The sequence below is a fragment of the Lampetra planeri genome, chromosome 24 (genome assembly GCF_965212315.1).
Source record: "Lampetra planeri chromosome 24, kcLamPlan1.2.h2, whole genome shotgun sequence".
In the NCBI taxonomy this organism is placed as follows: Eukaryota; Metazoa; Chordata; class Hyperoartia; order Petromyzontiformes; family Petromyzontidae; genus Lampetra; species Lampetra planeri.
In genome coordinates this window covers 2195662-2217913 of record NC_136130.1, presented here as the reverse complement: position 1 = coordinate 2217913, position 22252 = coordinate 2195662, and the positions used below count along the sequence as shown (strand labels likewise).

Here is a 22252-nt window from a genome sequence, read left to right as displayed (position 1 = left end):
CCTTATCCGTTGAAACTTGCCAAGTCAACTTTTTGGGTCACAAAAATAAAGTCATGTTTCACAAGGCGAAATATTTATTTATTTTGAATCAGCAATTCCCCAACCCACCGAGGCATTAGGTTTTTATGGCTCAAGTCTGTTGCAAATTTCTATCGACCCAATCACTCTAATTTTGGCTTTTAATTTTTTATGTTGCTTCTATTGAAACAAAACACGAGACCGATGCAACACGCCGGCGCAGCTCTCATAACCGAGTGTCAAATTTCCCCAGAGCGGGGGGGGGAGACAGTCCCGATGCAACTGGACCATATAAAGGAGGGCGGGAGGGTAAAAGGTGGGGGGAGGAGGGGCCCGCTGCTGCCTCAACCAAGAAGTGTTGAGGACACCACGTGGGAATAAAGATGGAAATGTAAATGTAGCGAGGGGGGGATGATGGGGGAGGGGGGAAGTATAACCAACCTAATGTGGGAAACTTAGGGTAGGAAGGGGCGGGGGGGCATCCAATCACTCTTAACATTCACAGTTGGTTATCATTTTCATTTTAGATCCATTCGAGAGGGTCTCTGCTCAAGTGAGCAGTGTGGCAGAGTGCTCATCTCCATTGGCAGCGTTGGGCCAGTGGTCGCCAGTTATTCCACAGGGGGTGCTGCAGTGGCTAGGAGATGTTAACTACCTCGCCTGGTATACAGAAGGTCATGAGTTCGATTCTGACCCTGACGATGCCTGTATATTTAAAGTTGGAATGTTCTCCCCATGGTCGCATGGATTTATCTACAGGTCCTCCGGTTTTCCCTTCACATTTAGAAATATGCGTTTAGAGTGTTTGGTTGCTATAAATTTGCACTGATTACCCGCTTTTGTAGAGCTATCATTTGTGGCCAGGTCGCTTCTGAAAAAGAGCTGTGTAGCTCAGTGGGCCTTAACTGGTAAAATAAAAAATAGATAATTTGGCACTCGATTTATTTAGCATATTTTAAAATCTTCATCTTAAATTCCAAGCGATGAGGCTTTAAGGTCAGGTCCCAGTGTCATTATGGCCACCAAAGTAACACTAAATTCGGTGTGTGGTGTAACAGTGCTATGTATGACTTGACAAAAGCGTTTGACGCAGTTTGATGCATTTGACCATCATCTTCATTATGCACTGCTGAATGAAGGCCTGTTGACGTCCGTCGCCGTGCCTCGTGGCCTTGCGATGTTATGAATCGTCTCGCTCCTGCACACGAGCAAATCTCATCGCTTAAACTCCCTGAAGACCATTTCACAATCAGAATCAGAATTTTTTTTTCCGAGTGTAGCCTTTTGAGCTTCTTAGCTCAAGTTATTTTTCAAGGGTGACATTGGCCATCATCCTTTTTAGTTATGTGTCCTGCCAAACCCCCACTTTTATTAATAGTCAATGTGATGTCTGATTTATGTTTTTTCTTTGATCCCATGTGTTCTGATTGATCACCCTTTCTAATTTAGAGATTGTAAGATTGCTCCGTCAGTCAAAAGGCCCTTGGCTGGTTTTCCCGAACTCCTAAAGGGAAGAATGTAATGCATACAATTCAGAAACAATAAAATTTCTGCCCAGTCTCCAAGGGAGTCGTTCAATATACAGTTATAGGCCAGCCCATGTTCTTCCTTTACATGAACAATGTTGGCTCAAAATTTACTTACTAAAAAATTCACTTGGATGATTGTTTATACATACCTTCCTCATCGAGATATGCAGTTCAGACAAAGTGCAACTAAATTTCAAAAATGTTCGACAGGATCTTGGTTCTATAATATGTCTGATGAACGCAACAAAATCTTGGTTCAGCTTCTCCAAGTGGGTTCTCCAGCTTTAGCCCCACGAATGTTAAAGCCTACAAACATACTCTTTGTTTTTTTTGGTAAAATCACGTAGGTATAAAATAAAATAAATCATGACGTTTCGGGCGCAACACAAGCGTCCATCATCAGGTGGGAAAGCATGGTCTGCTGCTGAGGCAGACTTTTAAAAACAAACATCCCGACTCCTTACTTGATTTCCACATCAACTATAGCACAGACATGCACAAAGCCTCAAGCTTAAATTTGAAATCAAGTTAGGTTTTTTAAAATTCAGAAATAAAAACCTCTTCTCACTATCCATTTGCCATCAGGTTGTCGCATCCACCTTCATGCCCGTAATTGAGTGTGACGATGTGATTTATAAATACGCTCATTGCGAAACTCTGAATAGCTTAGAACCTTGTCCTACATTCTATATGGGGGGTGAGTCACTCTGTTCCCCCCCCCCTATGACCTCTGCTCTAATTCAAGCTCCGGGTCCCACTGTCTGAACAAAGGGACCTACATCGTTCTGAATTATTTTCTTCTTCAAAGCCACCGATGTCAATCTGCCTTAAATTGTGCTTAAAGTTCAACTGGTTTGTTTATACCAAGCCACACGCAGAAATACGCCAACCAACAAGACAATGTTCAAAATTCCTCTTTATCACTGTTCTTAAAATATGTTTCCAAATGGTTCATTAATGAACATGTCGTGTGTTTGCGGGCAATGAGACATCGTATGTCATATGTACAGATGTCATGATGTCTCATTGTGTCGAGTTGTCATAATGTCGGTATGCCTAACCACTAATCTTCCTGTTTCTCCATCTTGCTGTAAACTCACTAATCTGTATATATTGTCTCCGATGTTCATGGCTCTCTCTCCTATTTATCTCGTTTTCATCTCGCTAATGTTATAATTATTGTCCGTAACTCTCCCATCTCTATATCTTGAGTCTCTGCAACCATTTCTCTCAGTGGGGGCATAGTTTGGTGGGATTCGACCAAAAACCTTCACAGGCTACATCTGGCCTGTAGGCCACCAGTTGCGGAACTCTGCTTTTTGTGGTGATGAGCGTTAGTCGTGCATTCTGAGAATGTTCCTTCATCCGTGATGCTGCTCGTCCTTGGAGCAAACTGGCGTACCATCTGCAGTTTACCTCTGTCCCCTCTGAATCGGTATTATGTGACAAATGGGATGCTTTGGAAAGACTGAGTGCAATTGCTTTTAGTTATTTCATGGCAGTGTTTTGTGTGTGTTGTGTCCGTCCTTATGTCAAATAGATGTCCCTTTTTCTCCTTGATGCCCATGTTACACTTTGTAGCCGAATGCCTTTGCGCTGCGATTGCATTTGAATGGTATATACATCGAAATTGTGTTCTGGGAGACGTTTTGAAATGCTTTGTGTTTTGCTTTATCACATTTTACCCTGGGTTTATGATTATATGATGGTTTTGTTACTTCTGTGGCATGATATACTTTCAACCTTTCCGTTAAGTTTTGCATGCTTTTACGGTCATGTTTTTCTCTGATCTATCCCAGAACTGTGCTCGAGATCTGTAAATGCACTGCCGTTACTTATTGACCCAGGCCATTCTTTCAATAAAGACTCAGTGGCTTCTCACCTGGAGAAATAAAGTCTTATTTTGATTTTATGATCCCCAGCGGGATGACAGGCTAAGTTGATCCATGACCGGTAATTTTAGCCTGCGGCCTTCCCATTGCAAGTCAAACACCCAAGCCAAAAGTGCCATTCAGGCAACATATTGGCAGCCCTGATCTGCCCACTGCTGGATCAAGGCCACCGCTCTCTCTGTCTTGCCATTCAACAATCCTTCTGGCCACCTACACATGCGTTGATGACATCGGCTCAATCTCCGTGGTAGATGTCCTTGGGTGGCGTGTCCTGCCCAATCCCACTTATAACCCTTGGATCAATGTGGTGTCTCAAGTCCATGTGTTCTTATTCCCTTCTTTCTCAGTGTAATTCCAAGCTTATTTGCACGCTTTTAACCTTTTGTTATATCTCTTGGGAAATGTCTGTTTTGGATCCACATGTCTTAGCAGGTAATGTATACTTATTATTACCAACTGTCTTCTTTTGGCACGTGGGAATAATGCTTTTAATTATTAAGTTCAGTTTCTCAAAAGCATTCCAACCTGCTTTTGTCAGCCTCTTTATTTAATAATTTCGATCCAGTTCTATCTTCAAGATCTGCCTGAGGTTTGCATACTCTGATGTGTGTTCTTCACTTTCTCCCTCGGCCACATATATTCCATAATTTAGTGAATTTGTTATCCTTGAATATGATATGCATCATGTTACCACGTAGGTTTAAATTGTTGTGCTGTGTAGCTCTAACGTGCTTTGAGGGTATACCACGGTGTTGTTGGGCACGATGTCCGACGTTTCAGCCCACGTGCTGGGAATTCATTTATCGAATAAGCTCCCGGCACTCTTAAGTGAGACGTCGGACATCGTGCCGAACAACGTGTGGTACCCGAAACATCACATCACTTGGCTAAGACTTTGGTAACAATTTAAAGCGTTAAAGACGTTCAGTAACCGTTTGGCTGCTGCTCCTGCTGCCGCTGTTGTCATTGCGTGCTGCGCAGGTAAATTCCTGCTGCCCGTGTCAGTGAGCAGCCATGGAGGGGCGACAGGGCATCCCTACTGGGGCTACCACCAGCTGCATGCGCAGCACTCGGATGCAGGCAGCGGTGGCGGTGGCGGCGTCGGCGGTGGCGGCTCCTCCTCCAACCTGGTGCGCATGAGGAACCAGGCGCTGGGCCAGTCGGCGCCATCACTCACCGCCAGCCTGGTGAGTCACACGTGTCTGCCCCTCACAGCAGTGGTCGCTACCTCTGCCTGGTTTGCCCCAGCATCGTCCTCTTTGCAAGGCTTCAGCTTTACAACTGCATCTCTTTCATCATTTAATTGCATCGAAAAAAAAACGATTGTCATTTGTTTGACAATACGACACGCAAGACAATTAATGTCCTTGTAGTGCTCTCTTCTTCTGCTGTTGTGTGGTACAATATTCGTCTTCCCATGATATGTCTGGAGGGCTTGTAAAGGAAGGTACGACACACAAAAAAAGTAATAAACAAGCTGGCAAGCTAGAACATTCAGGGAGCCTTATTTTTGCTGGGGTGTTAAGGCCGCGCTAACTCACGTAACAAATTGATGCGTATGGACACGTGTCCACACACACACAAGTTACAACATTAGTTTCACGCTCTTGCAAGTGAGTGAAAGTTCCCTCTGGCGGATCAGGCCACACTGCTCTCCGAGTGAAAGACGTCCCGGTGGGTGTGTGTAAGGCATCCACACTTCATGTCTTCGGTGGGTGTGTGTAAGGCATCCACACTTCATGTCTTCGGTGGGTGTGTGTCAGGCATCCACACTTCATGTCTTCGGTGGGTGTGTGTCAGGCATCCACACTTCATGTCTTCGGTGGGTGTGTGTCAGGCATCCACACTTCATGTCTTCGGTGGGTGTGTGTCAGGCATCCACACTTCATGTCTTCGGTGGGTGTGTGTAAGGCATCCACACTTCATGTCTTGCGAGATTCCGCCCACACCATGGTCGTGCCAGATTAGATAATTATCATTGTTTGCTAAAGCATTGGTAAATATTTACCAATAAGGCTTCACATTTGTGCATAAGCTGTATAGTAAATTCGGTAGTGATTGGTTTAGCGGTTCTGTAGTTTCCCTGAAAACACACAGCCGTGTCCTTGGATGAACGGAGAGACAGCTGTAAAGTTTCAGGGCATGACAATAATGACCTTTCCGACTCTTTTAACAAATAGTGCCGATGTTTTAGATGTTAGTACCTTGGCTGGGCCGTTCCAGTTCACTTGACGTGAGTTTGAGAGATCTCCAACGAGAAAATTGCCTTTACAATCTCGATCAAGCGTTTCATTGCGGTGTGTATCTCTCAGAGACGAGCTGTTTGCACTTTGAGTTTTTTCCTTTAAATTCACCAGGACACAGAAAAGTTTAGCCTTAATATCACAAGGGCTGCGTTCATTATCTGCTTATATTCATGTTTCCAAGGAAAAGGTTTATGAATAAAGAGGTCTTTTCAGTTATGGATAGATTTAATCAGTACATTACTAAGTGTTTTAAAACTATAACTCTTACACGAGGGCTGTATGACCGTTATGCGATATGTTCACGAGAGACTCGGAGAAGGAACAAGACGTCTCTGCCCGGACGGTCAAGCAGATTCAGAGGAATCTGGGGCGCCTGTAGAAAACTAAACTCATATGCGGAGATATCAATCAAACAGCTCCACGCAGATGAGTTCATCTATATATGATATAGTACTATCTATTAGTCACCTTGTCGACCCCAGCGGGTTATGGAGTTTGAAAAATCCATGTGATCCACCAAGCCTTGTCTCCAAAGTGCTGTGCTGCATGCGTCGATTCCTTCCAATAAGATGGAAGCCACTGGAGCTATGCCCTTTTAAATCTAGATTGAAAACTAATTTCTTTAGAACTGATGATTGTGTTTATTTTGTTGTCCTTCCGCCGCACCTCCGGTTCGCACGGTTGGCAACGTACGGTGCGAAATAAGTCCAACATACATGCTTACACTGTGCACAGACCTGTGGGAAATGACCTCTTGTTTGCAATAGCTGAAGGAAAACCCCATATGGTTCTCGTATCTCCTAGGGAAATGCCCCTTCCATAAGAAGTTAAGTCTGAATGTTATGTTGCCAAGGAAACATTCTAATGGTTATAAAGGCCCACCCGTTACTTCCCACAGCTTTTGACCTTCGATCCCTCGCAGCCCTTTTCAGAGAGCGATGCCATGAGGGAAATCGGTCCGGCGACCAGTTACGCCCAACCTTGACATTGTGTCATGGACACAGTTCAATTTAGTTGAATAGCTCTTGCAATCTGATCAAATGGGCATTTGTTCAGAATAATCTTCGAAATATGAAGACGTCTGCACTAATTGCATTTACATCAGATGGTTTATTCAGAATATATGTTTGTTGTGGATTAACATAGCAATCTGCTACATGTTTGTTATCATCATCAGCAGCCGTTATCAATCCACTGCTGGATAGAGGCCGCCTTAACCCGTCTCCATTCAACAATCCACCCAGCACATGCGCACGGGCTGATTTCATCGCTCTTTCTCACTCCATCTCCAGAGATAGACAATTCTTATCCATGTTTAGACTCTTGTGAAACAAGTCCTGTCTCAGGTTTGTCTCCAGTGACTTGCCTGTGTGTATTAGAGATACAAATACATTATGATGCTAGAATCTACATCTCACACAAACAACAACTGAGTTACTTAAAGCATGTGGAAGCGCACAGTTATTTAAGCATTTCATGCACAAAAACACAATCCTGAAAAAAACGCACGCACATACTCGCACGCATACGCAACAAAGACAAAGATTCCCTGTATAGCCTTCACCGACTTTTTGGGGCAAGTGCTGTTACTGAGCACCTCTGAAGGCACGGCACACGAGGAGGTGGGTGGCCAGCACCACGCCCGGCCGCCATTGTCTCTCCAGTTTGCACATTGCACCAGGTACTCGTGGGCAGCAGGAACATTTACCCACCTACAGATACAAATGTACACTTATCAATGTTAATCATCATCATACTTGCATATTACTATTTAAACACACTGGCAAATTTCTAAAATGGAACAAATGAACAATTTTGACATCATTTTTTATTTACGTTGAACTTCCTGATGATTTAAAATGTTTGCAGTCTTCATAGGAAGTCACTTAAACCAACTTATTATTATTCATTAGATGTGTTTACCCAGGAAAACCTCACCTGAGTCTCATGACTTTTTAAATCCTTTATATTAAGTTCACTTGCACGCTTGCTTGCTTGCTTACGACCGTGCAAATCTTTCGGTCGTTTTTTAACCCACTTCACGTGATCCAATCGAGCTGACATTTTCCACACAGACTCGTTGTGCGTGACAATTAATGTTCGTGAAAATTTATTTCAAAAATGTTACACTTTATAGGACAAAAATATTATATTTAATTACCAATTGCTTAATGGTACCATGCAATCATCTGACCCATAGGTGGCAGCCATCTCAAGCCAGATGACGAGAGGACTCTAGCCGCCACGCATATAAAGGATTTATAGTGAAAAACTTTGTTTTTACGGGTTATACTTGTTTCAGCTTTGTCTTCCAAATGTTTGCAGCAGAGGGCGATGGATACTTTGTACTTATCCATTTGAGAAATATGTGGGTACCTTTTTAAAATTTGGACCAGATGCCAGCACACAATGGCCCACTTGCCACTGTAAAACAGATGGTGTATCATTTTTGGTTGATATACAACACAGTAAAAAGCAGGACAGCTGCTGTATTCGAACTACATACCCCTGCAACAAGCGCGACTGCTCGGCCATGTCACTGCGGTTAATCCTCACGTTGGGCAAATTGCCAGATGTCTGGGCAAACGGACTCACGCTGTGCAGAGAGCCTTCTAATGTCAGGCTTGCGTATAAGCTGTGTTTGCATCCAGAATTGTGTTTTCTAGCGCAGCAGGGAAACAAAACTGGATAAACGCCGAAGGCATTGGCACAGCAGACTATATACTTGGGTGTGTGAATTTGCACACCAGTGTTTATTGGCTCTGATAAGAACTGCGTGGAACAATCGCAAAGTTTGCAGGTGCAGTCGTTTTAGGTGAGCACAAATTCCTCTCCGTACTGCCGGGGGGGGGGGGCAGAGAGATGCATGGCGCAGTGCACTATGAACTCCGCAACCTGAATGATATCCGGATTGGTTCTGGGCTCCTCCAATTGGGTCACCAATCTGCACATACCAACGTGGTGAAGTATGATCAAACGATTCCCATGGCTGACCACGGCGTGGGGAAGAGGCCTTCATCCACAAGCGGATTGGTAGAGGAGTTGTACTAAAACTATTGGGTAAGGCCCAATGACCTATATGGCTCTTTTTCAGAAGCGACCTGGCCACAAATGTATCATGTGGAAATTGACAGCAGCCAAATTAATTGAACTCGAGTTTCTAAATGTGGAGGAAAAAACCGGAGGACAAGGAGAAAAATCCACACTACCACGGGGAGAACATGCAAACTCTAAATATACAGGCGTCAGGGTCGAGATCGAACCCACAACCTCCTGGATACCAGGCAAGGTAGTTAACATCTCGCCACCGTGGCCTACATTAAAAAAAAATTACCCAGCCCTACCCTCGAATTTTTGTTGTTCCTCGCAGATGTGTGCAGTCTGTGCCGCATATGTACGTGCGATGGTTAACTCCCACGCCCGCTGCAGCGGCAGCCTCTCCCAGCTGCCTCGCTTGACCCGGCGAATCCATGCGTTGCGCAAACTGCCACATGTCTTGGCAAACGGCTTTGCGTGCTGTGCTGAGGACCTCGGAATGTTGGGCTGCGCCGTGGGACTACGGTGCGACCAGAATTGTATTTCCTAGCGTAGGAGGGGAAAAAAAGTAGCATGAATGCAGAAAGCATCGGCACAACAGGCAAGACGTGTGGGTGCATCACGACAGTCTATGTTTTGTTTTTGCAAACGGGTTCTGCTTAATAGTTTAGGTTAGATTATTAGCTTGAACTAGTTTGGGTGCTGTGTACGGTATACAGTTTAACATTTTATTATTTACTTGTGCTCCTGTTGTAAATTTCATAGAGAATGGTTTTGTAGTCATTGTCAAGACAATGTTCCCTTGGACGGGAAGTAATATTTCACTTGCATAACAATAAGTTGCCTATCGGCTCTCCTGTAAACTTTTGAGGCCTCTTTAAGAATGTGAGAATATTGACGAAGCGACTACGAGGAGTCAATGCGAGGCTGTGACCTTTAGCAAAGAGGCTTGCACTCCATATGAGAGCTTTCTTGAAAAACGAGTGTCCAGGATGTCGATGTTGGCTTGGAAACCTTCGCATTAGCAGTGTCCCTTTGGAGTTCAGCACGGTTTTGGTGTGATATAATGCGGCACTGAAAGGGGTGGAAAATTGTTATTTCTGGACGTGGTAGGTCGCTTACTCTCCTCTGCTGCCCACAGGGTCTGGAACTCCCTTCCCTGCAGCCATCTGTGCTGTTGACTCCATGCGTCTGTCTATCACGGACTCCTTATCTGCAAAATAAATATCTCCACTGTAACTGTACAGCGTTTTGAGATGTGGTCGCGATTAGATGCTCTATCAATCCACGTGGCATTGTAATTGTTTTGTCTTGTATAGTACAGGGGACTTTGTTTTCCGGATGCTGACCAAGCAAACAACTAAAACTAAATATAATTATTTAGTGATGCTGCTGCGTTGGCAGTGGTGCACAAGCACAATTAACAATTAAACAGCAACACTGCCTTGATATAATTGTTTTTGTATCTATGAAAAAAGTCCATTGCCCGAAACATTACAGATAATGTTTTTATTTTAAGGCAGTGTTGTTGTTGGGCCCAATTATGCTTGTGCACCAGTGCCAATGCAGCTGCATCACCAAATAATGTGTTTAATTACGGAGAGAATGTGAGGTCGTCGGGATAGTTTCTGTCCTAATGCATTATTTCATTGGGAAGACGCAAAAGTGATTTCCTGCTCAAATGAGTGTCGAGGTTGGTGGTGCACATCTCCTGTTTAAAGCCCGGAATGAGGGGCTGAAATTCCACGTTCCTCTGTGGTGACGGGAACTTGATCCATAGGAGGACAGCCACTGTTGACTTTCTAAAAAGTGGTTCTCATTTATTGATCACTGAGGGATGTTGGGGTAATCCTTTGAAATAGACGTTTAATTTGAAATAGACATTTAAATGTAATGCAAATGCAGACTATCACAAATTGCCAGTCCATTATACTAATTTCAGTGTGAATCCATTGGGAACAAAAGCTTGCAATCAGAGACGAAATATCATGTCGCACTATCATTAGACTGTTGCATGGATACTCTATTTGCCCTGTGTTGTGTTTATGCAGTGTGGATTTGTTACCCATAATACTGGTGGTGCCTTATATTTTTAGATTTAATGTCTGTCACGTGATATAATATATCTCAACTGGCACCCAGAGAGACACCGTTGTGGAGCCTCCGGCTGGTTGAAAGTTGGCTCAGCATTACGTGAAGGATTCTCGATCCTTAACGCTAAACGGCAGCTGGCGGGATAGATGAAGAGAAACCGGTTTTAAAGCCAGCAGGATTTGGTGACTTGTACCCACACACCCCCCTCTCTCAAGTACTGCCGTGTAATGGTTAAACCATCTAGACTTGCCATCCAGAGGTTGCCAGCTCAGTTCGATCTCCCAACGGGGCAATGGTGGGATATGTTTCAAATCCATCCCAGCTTTATCCACCCAGCAGCATAGATTGACGACACAGTTAGTCGATCGTAAGGTTGGGTGTGGTGGGATAAAGTGTGGGTATGCCAACCTCTTCCAAGATGTCTTTGCTAGCACTTAAGAGGTGGTAAAATACCCTCTGGAGCTCTCTTGTGGAGGTGTTTTCCACAACGAGTGGTGTAAGCGAACAATTGCAAGCCTTTGGGGCGGTGACGCGGTCCAGCCGGTAGCGTGTTTGCCGCTTGTCGCAGAGGATCACGGTTCGAATACAGTGGCTTCCCTGGTCATTCCTGTGAGCGCCCGTGACAGCCGTGCACGTTACAGATTGTGTTATTGTATCGACCGTGAATATGTCCACGCCGTCTTGATTCACAGCGACTGTTTAAGCACCTGTGGTGTCAGTGTGCCGGCGTCATGGTCCAAATTTGTTGAATTTGAAAATGACACCACATTATTTAATTTGGAATATACATAGCAACCATTACCCCCGCTCGCCCCCCCCCCGACTGCAAATGCTGTCTGGTATGCGCACTCATCTAACTTTCCAAACATTTTGCCGCTTGCAAAGAAGAATAAGAAGTGATTCCTCGCGATTGTTTTGAGTGATGATGTTTCCTGACCGAGATAAGATATTGCCATTCGAAATGTATTGCTAAAGAAGGATGCTGCATCTAAACTGGACCCAAAGAGTGACCAACGTCGAAGTAAGAAAAAGGTTGCACATAGACGAAGACAACCTGATGATGCAGGCAGTGATGAGAAGGAAACTGGCACTTTTTTGACACATATGTAGGATGGACAACAACAGGAATATTACAAGTATGTTGTTTGGGAAAAATGGAAGGAACCGGAAAGAGTGGCAGACCTGGCAGAGAATAAGAGATCGGTGCCAGTAAGATGTGGCCACCACTTGAGCATATTGGCACAGGACAGAGAGGACAGTGGAAAGAAATGACGAAACGTGCAGTGGACGCCTACTAGGGGCTATGTGGCCCATGGACCATGATGATAATGATGCGTGATGATGTTTTGGATACAGCACTATCGCAAAAACGCGCATCGTGACGCTCACCGGTGATCCTTGACACGCAGCGCTCGCCCGCGCTTTGTCTCCAAATGCTTTTCCTGATGCCGGAATGCAAAGCAAAACAAACAATGCTTAACTCACAGGTTTTGTTGGGTTGGCGTGTATCGTGAAGCGCCCGGAGTTACGTCAACTGCGCCGCGCCGTTCAACACGTGGGGCGGCCTTCTGTTTTATGTAAGGGCGCCGCCCTGTTCTTGCAAATGTCACATTGGCTTTGGCTCATTCACACTCACCACTCTGTAGGTCACAGAAGAGCAGGCATTCCACTTCTGCATGAGGGCCTACCCATTTCTGTGCAGTTGGTTAAGGGTTGTATGACTGTACGTCACCACGCTGTGCAATTGTGGTTGGTTATGGTGGAGAGCATAGATGTGTAAGTGTAGGAGTACAATACAACGTTTGATTTTGCTGCACTGCTCTATGCTGCCCAACACGTAGCCTCACACATCCTTGGACAACCACCTTGTAAATGATGGTCACCCATTGAAGTGCTATCCAGGTTCAAACCTGCTTGACTTCTGTACTCTGACAGATTAGCCACAGTCCAGGTGATCTGGTGAGTGACCCAGGATTCCTACGCACGACCAAAAGTGTTCTTTCCTCCTGCGCTCCAGTTTTATTGTCTGCTTTACAAAGAAAATATAACCTGAGCTCAGACCCGGAATCCAGGCAACGGTTGCAGTAAAGAAGCAATGTCATAATTAGCCACTTGTAACCCCCTCGATAAAAATCCCTAACTTAAATTGATGATACCAATTTATTTGTTATTCTTTGGGTCTTTCGGTAAAGTCACGACGATAGTTAAAAAAAAATAACAAAAAACTACGACGTTTCGATCGCAACACAAGCGGTCGTCATCGATGACGACCGCTTGTGTTGCGATCGAAAGAATACGAATTCCTGCAGTCACGAAAGCTTTAAGCCAATATTTAATTTAGTTGTTTTGAGATTATCCCACGGGCTCTCTCTCTCTCTTTTGCGGGCTGCCCCCTGGCTGTATCTGCAACTCACTGCACCCTACTGGATGACACGGGTCAGTACTTATCTGAAGGCAGATGCAACGGAATGTTTTAAGGCCTTAAGATTAATACTGGCCGAGTACAGGGACTCAATGGTGTGTCAGAGCACTGAGCCAGAAGTGCTGAGGTCTTATGTTCAAATCCAGATGATTATTGTGTATTATTATTACTTTGCTCGTTTACCCAACAAAGCCTAAATTAGTGTCTTGACTTTATTTCCAGAGGGTCTCGTGAAGTGTTCGCAGTACAGGGCAATGTTTGCTATGTATAATCCCAACTGGGTAATTTGTAAGTTAATTCCTAAAATTTTGGCATATTCGGACTATATTCTGAAGTTTAGGGAGATATGATGGCTTTTAGCCGGCCAACAATGACTGCACAAAATCCCCCATAATACATGACACGACACCAATAGTATATTCTTGGTTCTTCGGTAAAGTCACGTAGAAGGGAAATAATAAAATAATAAAAATATAAAACAATAAAATTCTGCAACACAAGCAATCATCAGCAGGTGTGAAATCCACAGCAAGAAAATTTTCTTGTGAGAATTTTATTGTTTAATATTTCAATTATTTTATTATTTCCCTTCTACGTGACTTTACCGAAAGAAACAAAAATACGAATCCCTGCAGTAACGAAAGCTTTAAATCAAAATTTAACCACCAACAGTATAGTTGAAAGGAAATTACACGTTGAATCCTTGTGCCAGTCCATTGCTGTATGAGGGCCTTCCCTTGCTCTACGGGTTGTGGAGGTTATCTGACCGTACTGCAAATACGCTTTTCAGTGCAGATTGATTGACACTGGAGGGCATAGATGTTGATGCATAGTACACGACAATATTTCATTTTAGCTGAACAGTCCTCTGCTGATAGCTTAGCCCCACAGAAACCTACAACACTTGTTTTATTCATGGTGGTTGTCCAGGCTTATCCTGCTTAACTCCCGAGATCTGATGAAATCGGTTGCATTCTGAGTGATTTTATTGCAGGTGAAATAGAAATAGGAGAAAGAAAAAAAGCTCGGTGTTTTTAAATGCATAATTCCTGCTGATGGCTACCACCTGCCATCTATGAAAGATCATCCCAGGATCCTTAATATCCACAGGGAAATCTGAGATGCATTTCACATTCGAATTGCCAAAAGCATCTGCCTCAATTTTGAGGGACTGCTGACTCGGCACAGATCGCCGCAAAGGACACTTGCTGTAATGTATTAGCTGCCACTCATGTGGCATTTCTATGCTATGTACGGCGGTGTCACTTCTTTGTTGGTGTCTGGAGTTGGCTTGCGCAAAGAGGGGGGAGTGCTGATTGAGCAAGGCAGCCACACAACCCAGCTTGGGGTGGCTCTCCGAGTGACCGAGGAATCTCAATCACGTGTGTAGATAAGGACCAGTCCAAAACATTTCAAATGAATCCCAAAAAATCCTACGGATTGGCTTAATGCAAAATAGAGTAACTTTTTGGGTTGATGTTAATTGCCAGTGTTAAAAATACCATTTACTTTATCCGTTCATGTGGCCTTTTATTTGGCATGTCCTGGTTAGGATTAGACAGCTTGTGGCTGGCCATGGCTCATTCATTGCCTAAAGTTACCAAACAACCTTCATTGGCTAGGACAGTGCCGGTTTCAGCAAGACTGTCCCAGTGTCCTAAAGTGTTTGCGAATTGTGGGATTTTGTTCCTGTTTAGATCCTGGCGTCATTCGACTCAATGGGCAGAGCTCCCCGAGTTGTTGGTGCGGGGTTGGCAGAGGAGTAGGTGGGTCCGAGGTTAGAAAGAGACACCTGCTGAGTGGGTGGGGCTATTGATTGAGTAGGTGTGGCTATGTCAGGGGTCTGTAACCTGTGGCTCCGGAGCCGGATGCGGCTCATTCAGGACTGCAGTGCGGCTCTTGAAATTAGAAAAAAAAATGGCCCTTGTTATTTTGGTAGCACTTGACTATGGAAATCCGTCCAGGTCACCATGGAAGTTCAGTTTACCATGGGCAGGGGTCGGCAACCTCCGACTCCGGAGCCGCATGCGGCTCATTAAGGACGGTTCTATGACGTTATTTATTGAGGATTGTCTCATCTTAAAAGATTGTGTTTTTTATTATTATCTAATTTGTAAAAAAATGGCCCTTGTATTGGTTGTCGACCCCTGGGCTATGTGAAAGTGGGCAAGGGGTGACAGGTATTGACTGCCAGCTTACCGTGTGTCTGAGGTTGAGCCTTCCTGAAATTTGGTAGATTTATAATTTTCATGCCAGTTGAGAAGGAAACTCTTGGTATTGTTTAGTAATATCGTTTTCTCAGTCCCGTGCTATTGTCAACTGCACATGCGCTGATTGCCGCACAACGCGGGATCTTGTGACCTTAGAGGCCAGGTTGTTTTTACCCTTTTTCGATAAAGCGCTTTAATGTGGAGATTTTTGAGTGGATAATTTTTCAATGATGTTTATGATCACAACCTTAATGTGAGCCGCGTTTATAGTTTCAAGTTTATTATGTTTAACCAGGGTGAGAATTCAAGAGAGCCAGGCTAAGTCTCAGTTTAACCCTGGTCACAAAAATGACCAAAGCAATAAATATAATTATGCAATGTGCAGCAATGAAGCAAATCACAAAACAACTGAATTAGAGGAGAAATGGGAAACATTGTTCAAACATAAAATCAATTTAGCAGTAAAAAAAATATTGCTATTAAATAAAAAAATGATATTTAAATAAATTATTATGAAATGTGTCGACTTGAACTGTAGTTCGCACAGAGCCCACATGAGAGATGAGATTGTGAAACTGAGCTCAAGCTCATCCAATTTGCATAAAAAATTTGCTCTTTTTGGATGAAGTTACATTGTGTTATCAGCAGATGGCAGCAAATCACAGACTCAAATTTACTGTCCTTAAAACAACATCGCATGCCACTGTGTCTGGGATGGCATTCCTAGTATTAACTGAATGTAAACTGATCTGCATATTTTCATTAATCCTTAATTGACGCATTTCAACAATGCTTATTGCATTTTAGCTTGAGAGATGTATCTCTCTTTTCTGTGTGTCTGTCTGTGGATGTGTGTGGTTCCGCAAAAACCTCCTCGTTGTGCCAGACGCCAACGCTGTTGTTGGCAGTGCCGTCTGGGGAGGGTCAATTTAAATTGGCCTTTGCCCTCATGGCGTTTGTAACCACCACAGCCGCCAAATGGGAGTTCTAGACGGGTCCGAGGGGCTGATAATCCCTCCACCTTCAATTAATTACCACCAAACCACGACTGAAATTTTTAATTAATAAGCTTGTGCTGGAGGCCCTGGGGGGACAGGTGTCTATAATGTCTCCTGGCCAAACCCCATTTGGCAGAGCCAGGAGACTGAATCCTTACCCTCAGGGCTCCTCCAGAAACAACAAAAAACCACTACGTGTGGCCACGTGGAATGTTCGAACGCTCACTGCGGAGGAGAGGCTGCCACTCCTCTGTCGGGAGCTGGACCGGTACCGTCTGGATCTCTGTGGTATTCAAGAGGTCCGGTGGACCGGCTCTGGCTCCTGCCACCATGAGGGGTGGACAACCCTCTTCTCGGGGCAGGAGACTGCCAAACAACAGCGAGTGGCTCTTCTTCTGAACAAAAGAATGAAGGGGGCGTGGGAGCGTGGCGGTGAGAGGTGTGAACCTGTAAGCCCCAGGCTACTTTGGGCTCGCCTTCCCATCAACCAGAGGCGAGGAGTGGTGGTCGTGGTTACTTATGCCCCCACCGAAGACGAACATCTGTGGAAGGATGCAGGCAAGGCCGATGAGTCAGATGCCTTCTATGACCTCCTGTCACAGGTGCTAGCTACAGTGGCCCCTCGGGATAGAGTCATCTTGTTGGGTGTCTTCAATGCCCGAGTTGGTCATGATGCTGGCACCTGGTCTGGAGTGATTGGAAGGCATGGGCCAGATCAGCTCAATAACAACAGCAGGAGGCTGCTAGATTTTGTGCGGCCCATGGGCTTGGAATTACCAACATGCTGTTCCGGCATCGGTGCATCCACACAACATCATGGATGCATGCCGGGTCCAAGCAAGAACATCTGGTGGACTACATAGTGACGGAACAGCGGATGTGGGCCTATGTCCTTGACACCAGGACCTACCGTGGAGCTGATCTGCCCACTGACCATCACCTTGTCATCTGTAAGATGCGCCTGCCATTCTTCCACTCCGGTGTTGCGTGTACACCTAGGACCTCATTCAAACCCTTCGTGGCATTGTCTCAGCTAGCTGATGAAAGTTGCAAGCGGGAATTTAATCATCGCTTGCGGCTGGGGTTGGCATCGTCCCCCACTCCTGATGTCGAGGGGAAATGGGCGAGGTTTAGGACTGGCTCATGCAGCTGCAATGGCTGCTTTGGGTACACGGTCCAGACCTCCCCAAAGACCCTGCCTGACAGAGGAAGTGTTCAATCTGGCTGAGAAAAAGCGACAGGCTCACTCTCATCGGCGACAGCATCCCACGTCGGAGAATGAGGAGGTTTACCGCAGCCTTCGCTCGGAGGTTCGGAGAGCCGTGAGGCGCTGCAAGGATGGGTGGTGGTCGCGGGTTGCTGAGGAGATGGAGTCTGCCGCAATGCCTGCGATCACAAATCGCTCTTTAACTCTATCAAAAAATTAACCTGCAGCGCCACACCTGTTACTTTTATTAGGGGAAAGAATGGTGATCCAATCTCCGACTACCAGGAACAGGTTTGCAGATTCGCTGAGCATTGTGAGGTCCTGGTGGAGGGGAAATCCCTCAGCCTGGAAAACAACAAGGAACAAAGTGGGGCTGACCCTGCTGAGGCTGCGGTGCCTCAAATATTGTAAGAAGAAGTCACCCCCTGTGAGTGGCTGGCTGAGGTGCCATCTGTTGAGGAAGTACTGAAGGCGATCCGGAGTCTGAGACCAGGAAAGGCACCGGGCAGAGATGATCTCCCAAGCAAAATGCTGAGCGATGGTGGCGTTTGTGCACAGACTGCACCCTACATGACATCATAACAACATATTCTTAGGTTTTTTCGGTAAAGTCACGTAGGTAAAACATTAAAATTAATAAAAGTTAAATAAAATAAAAATCACGACGTTTCGGAGGCAACACAGCTGTCGTAGCTGTGACGGTTCCACCTGAAGACGGAAGCTTGTGTTGCCTCCGAAACGTCGTGATTTTTATTTTATTTTACTTTTATTAATTTTAATGTTTTACCTACGTGACTTTACCGAAAAAACCTAAGAATATGAATCCTTGCAGTCACGAAAGCTTCAAATCTAGAATCATAACAACAGTCTGGACCACTGGACGAGTTCTGCAGGATTGGAAGGATGCCCTGGTGGTCCCCCTCTTTAGGAAGGGAGACCACACAGACTGTAACATCTACAGGAGCATCTCACTCCTCAGTGTGCTGAGAAAAGTCCTGGCAAGGATTATTCAACTTCGCCTTGCTAGGCACGCTGAGGAGAGACTTGTGGAGCCCCAATTCGGTGTCAGGAAATGGCGGTCCTGCACAGATGCCATATTTTCTGTCCATCTGCTACAGCAAAGGTGTAAGGAATTCCAACAAGACCTACATCTCTGCTTTATTGACATGGTCAAGGTCTATGATACCATCGGTAGGCCTGGGCTCTGGGTTGTTCTTCGGGCTTTCAGAGTCCCTGACTCGCTGCTCACAATCATTCAGGACCTTCATGATGGTGAGCGGGCCCAGGTAAAACTACGTGGCCGGGAGTCGGAGCCATTCCCTGTTCACCTTGGGGTGCGACAGGGATGTCCTCTGGCTCTCACATTATTTAACATCTATTTTGACCACGTAGTTCGTGAAGCCTTTAATAGCTGTCCCCAGTGGCGTCACTAAGGGAGTGCGGGGGGGGGGGGGACCGCACCGGGTGACACCATCAGAGGGGGTTACACAAAAATGACAATTTTTGTGCAGTGTTTCAGCAGAAATTATATATATTTTTTTTAAATACCCATGTAGTTATAGCAACACATTTTTTCTCATTTGTAAGCCCAACTTACATGTACTGTATCAAGTAAGGAATCTGTATGGTCTGGTACGGGAGGAGGTCCATGGGGGGTGACACCATGAGTTACCGCACTGGGTGACACCAATCCTAGTGACGCCACTGGCTGTACCGGAGGAATTTCCATCTGGTATAGATACAATGGGAGGCTGATCGATGCCCAGGTGCGGTCAAGGGATGGCTTCCTATTGCTCAACCATGTTATGTATGTCGATGATCTGGTAATTGCTGCTCACTTAGAGGAGTTGGATGCGCTGCTGCTGAACCTGGAGCTTGCCACTAAGAGGTGGAGTCTTACCATCAGCCCCACCAAAACTAAGCACCTGCCTGGGTATTTTTTACCATCGGACACTCCACCCCCACAACTCCCAATTGGTGATAGAGCAGTTGTGGAGAGAGTGGAGAGTTTTCTATGCCTGGGCAGTGTGCTCATGACCGGCTCCGGTTTAACAGCAGAGGTCTCACTCCGAATTAGTCAAGCGGCATTATCTTTTCATTGGTTGCATAACGCTGTGTGGAAGCTACCTGATCTGTCGCTCCGCACGAATCTTCAGGTCTTCTCGGCCACAGTCATTCCCTCCATTCTCTATGCTTGCGAAACGTGGATCCCCTTAATGGAATATTTTTGCCGGTTAGAAACATTTAGGCTGGCCTGCCTCAGATCCATCCTGGGTTTAACCAGGCTGGACTGTGTGAGGAGCTCACAAATCCTTGAAAGATCTGGATAAAGTCCCATCGGTGAGCTCCTCCGGCAGGCAAGGCTGCGTTGGCTGAGTCATGTAGCCTGCATGCCCAGCTACCGCATGCCTAAATAGCTTTTGTTCGGCTGGATCGAGGTGGCTAAACGGGCGCGGCACGGGCTAGAGAAGAGATGGAGTGATGTGGTACAGGAGGATGTGGAGCTGAGCGGACTTGCCGATGACTGGTACCAGCGGTGTCAAGATCGGCCTCTGTGGAGGAGTCTCGTGAAGGACACTGCTGGGCAGTCGCCCTCCAACAACAACGGAGGGGGGAGGAGCGATACTCACAACAACGCGCGGAGCACCGGGTGGCTAAAGCACAGCAAGTTGGCACAGGAGAGGGCACAGGTGGTGCATCAGCCAGTCGGCTCAGTCAGTCGACCTGTAGCTTCTGGGTCTGCCCCGTGACCCCCTGCCAGCGGGCGTTCGACACTTCACGTGGCCTCAACATGCACATAGCCTGGCACAAGCGTCGTGGTGACGTCACCGCCACTCAGTAGTGAATGGCGGTTGTTGTTGTTGTGTGTATATCGATGGGAAGCGGTAGTGCAGGGGTTCGCACTCTGCGCTGCGTACATGGCGACCCGAGTTCCATTCCCGCTCACGGCTAACACCAGCGACGATTATTTGAATCACTTGTAGGTTGACGCAGCCTTAAATGAATACCTACTGCAGTGTGTAAACATTGCCACTGGGGAGACAAAGGCGGCTGGGCGTGGTGCTGGCTAACCACCCCCTCGTGTGCCGTACCGGCCTTCATAGGTACTCACTAACAGCTCTTGCCTCATTAGTCTGTTAAGGCTATAGGGGGTGATCTTTGTGTATGAGTTTGGGGACATCTTCGTTAGTTAACCTTTAACTGCCGGGTCTGTCCTGTGACCTCCTGCCAGGGAGCCTTCAACACTTGATGAGTCCTCAGTTCACATCGCCTAGCGCAAGCTGCGTGGTGACGTCACCGACACTTTGTGGCAAATTGCAGTTGTTATTGTTGTCTTTGTATATGGGGAATGGTAGTGTACAGGTTAGTTCTTATACAATATATAATCCCATAGACTGAGCTCCGCTCACTGGCCACAGTGCACAATCGGAGTGGCCATTTGTGTCTGAACCTGCTCTGGCTTTCCCCCAGATTGACCGTTGCGTTGTTGTGGTCATGAACAGCATGGAGGAGTTTGCTGCGTGTGCCACGCACGTGAGTCCTATGTGACATTGTATACCATGCATGTGATGATTTAAAATGCTGTATATCCTTTCTTGTATGAAAGGTTATTAAAACAGCGTACCCAGAGCTAATTGAGATTTCAGGGCTCCTTTAGATGCTTTTCTGTCACCAGTCTCATACATCGGCCATCATCCCTTCTAGCGACGCGTTCAGACCAAATTTATTCGCGATACGTCACTATTAGATAGGTAAACCATATTGTGAAACAAATTGATTTTTGGCCTAATAATAAGAGCAACTGCTGTATTTTCTTATTATTATTTTCCCCTGTCACATGTTTTCGCTTTTGTTATTGAGCGTGTGACAAGTGACAGCCTTGCACGACTGCGCTGAGAGATAAATGGCCCTCCCTGAATGGCACATTTCAGGGTCACTGTGTCCTTGAATCACACACTCGCTATGGAATTCACCCGATAATTGTTCACGTTGTCCCGCGGCGCTTTAATGCAACCGCCCGGAGATGAACTCGCCAAGGACGCATCCTCAAGCCTCTTCTGATGAAGCATCAAAATATGCCAGTGTGGCTTTTACAATCGACTTTTGTAAATAAAAACACCCACTAATTCACGTGTAGGGGAGCGGTGATAGTGTTCTTTGGTTTTTTCGGTGAAGTCACGTAGATAAAATAATAAAAATAACGTGAATAAAAATAAACAAAAGAAAAATAAACAAAAGAAAAATAAATAGAAGAAAAATAATAAAAAACAAAAGCCACCAATTTAGACTGTAGCCTGGTTCTTAAGTTTGGTGAGTGCACCATTAGTCTATAATGTACACTGTAGCAATGGTTATTACGCTGGGTGAGTGTACTGGCAGTCTACAATGTCGACTGTAGCAATGGTTATTAAGCTGGGTGAGTGTACTGGCAGTCTATAATGTAGACTGTAGGCTGGTTATTAAGTTTGGTGAGTGTACTGGCAGTCTATAATGTAGACTGTAGCTTGGTTTTTAAGCTTGGTGAGCATACTGGCAGTCTATAATGTAGACTGTAGCCTTTAAATAAAAAACAAAAACCATGACGTTTCGATCACAGCAC

The 22252-nt window shown here is 45.5% G+C and overlaps 1 protein-coding gene and 1 long non-coding RNA gene across 5 annotated transcripts in view; one reads left to right on the top strand and one right to left on the bottom strand.

The window, feature by feature from the left end:
* Window positions 1-22252, top strand: part of LOC144726652 (microtubule-associated serine/threonine-protein kinase 1-like) — a 287826-nt gene that overhangs the window by 42685 nt on the left and 222889 nt on the right. For all 4 annotated transcript variants that reach the window (XM_078605400.1, XM_078605399.1, XM_078605398.1 and 1 more), the window contains exon 3: window positions 4421-4626. In XM_078605400.1, coding sequence (XP_078461526.1) covers window positions 4421-4626 — 206 coding nt within the window. The remainder of the gene's footprint in view (window positions 1-4420; window positions 4627-22252) is intronic.
* LOC144726653 (uncharacterized) lies at window positions 6781-12409 on the bottom strand. The gene is made up of 3 exons (XR_013587320.1): window positions 12205-12409; window positions 9844-9934; window positions 6781-9267 (listed from the first exon to the last, which is right to left on the bottom strand). It is a non-coding gene; the product is annotated as an uncharacterized LOC144726653 (long non-coding RNA).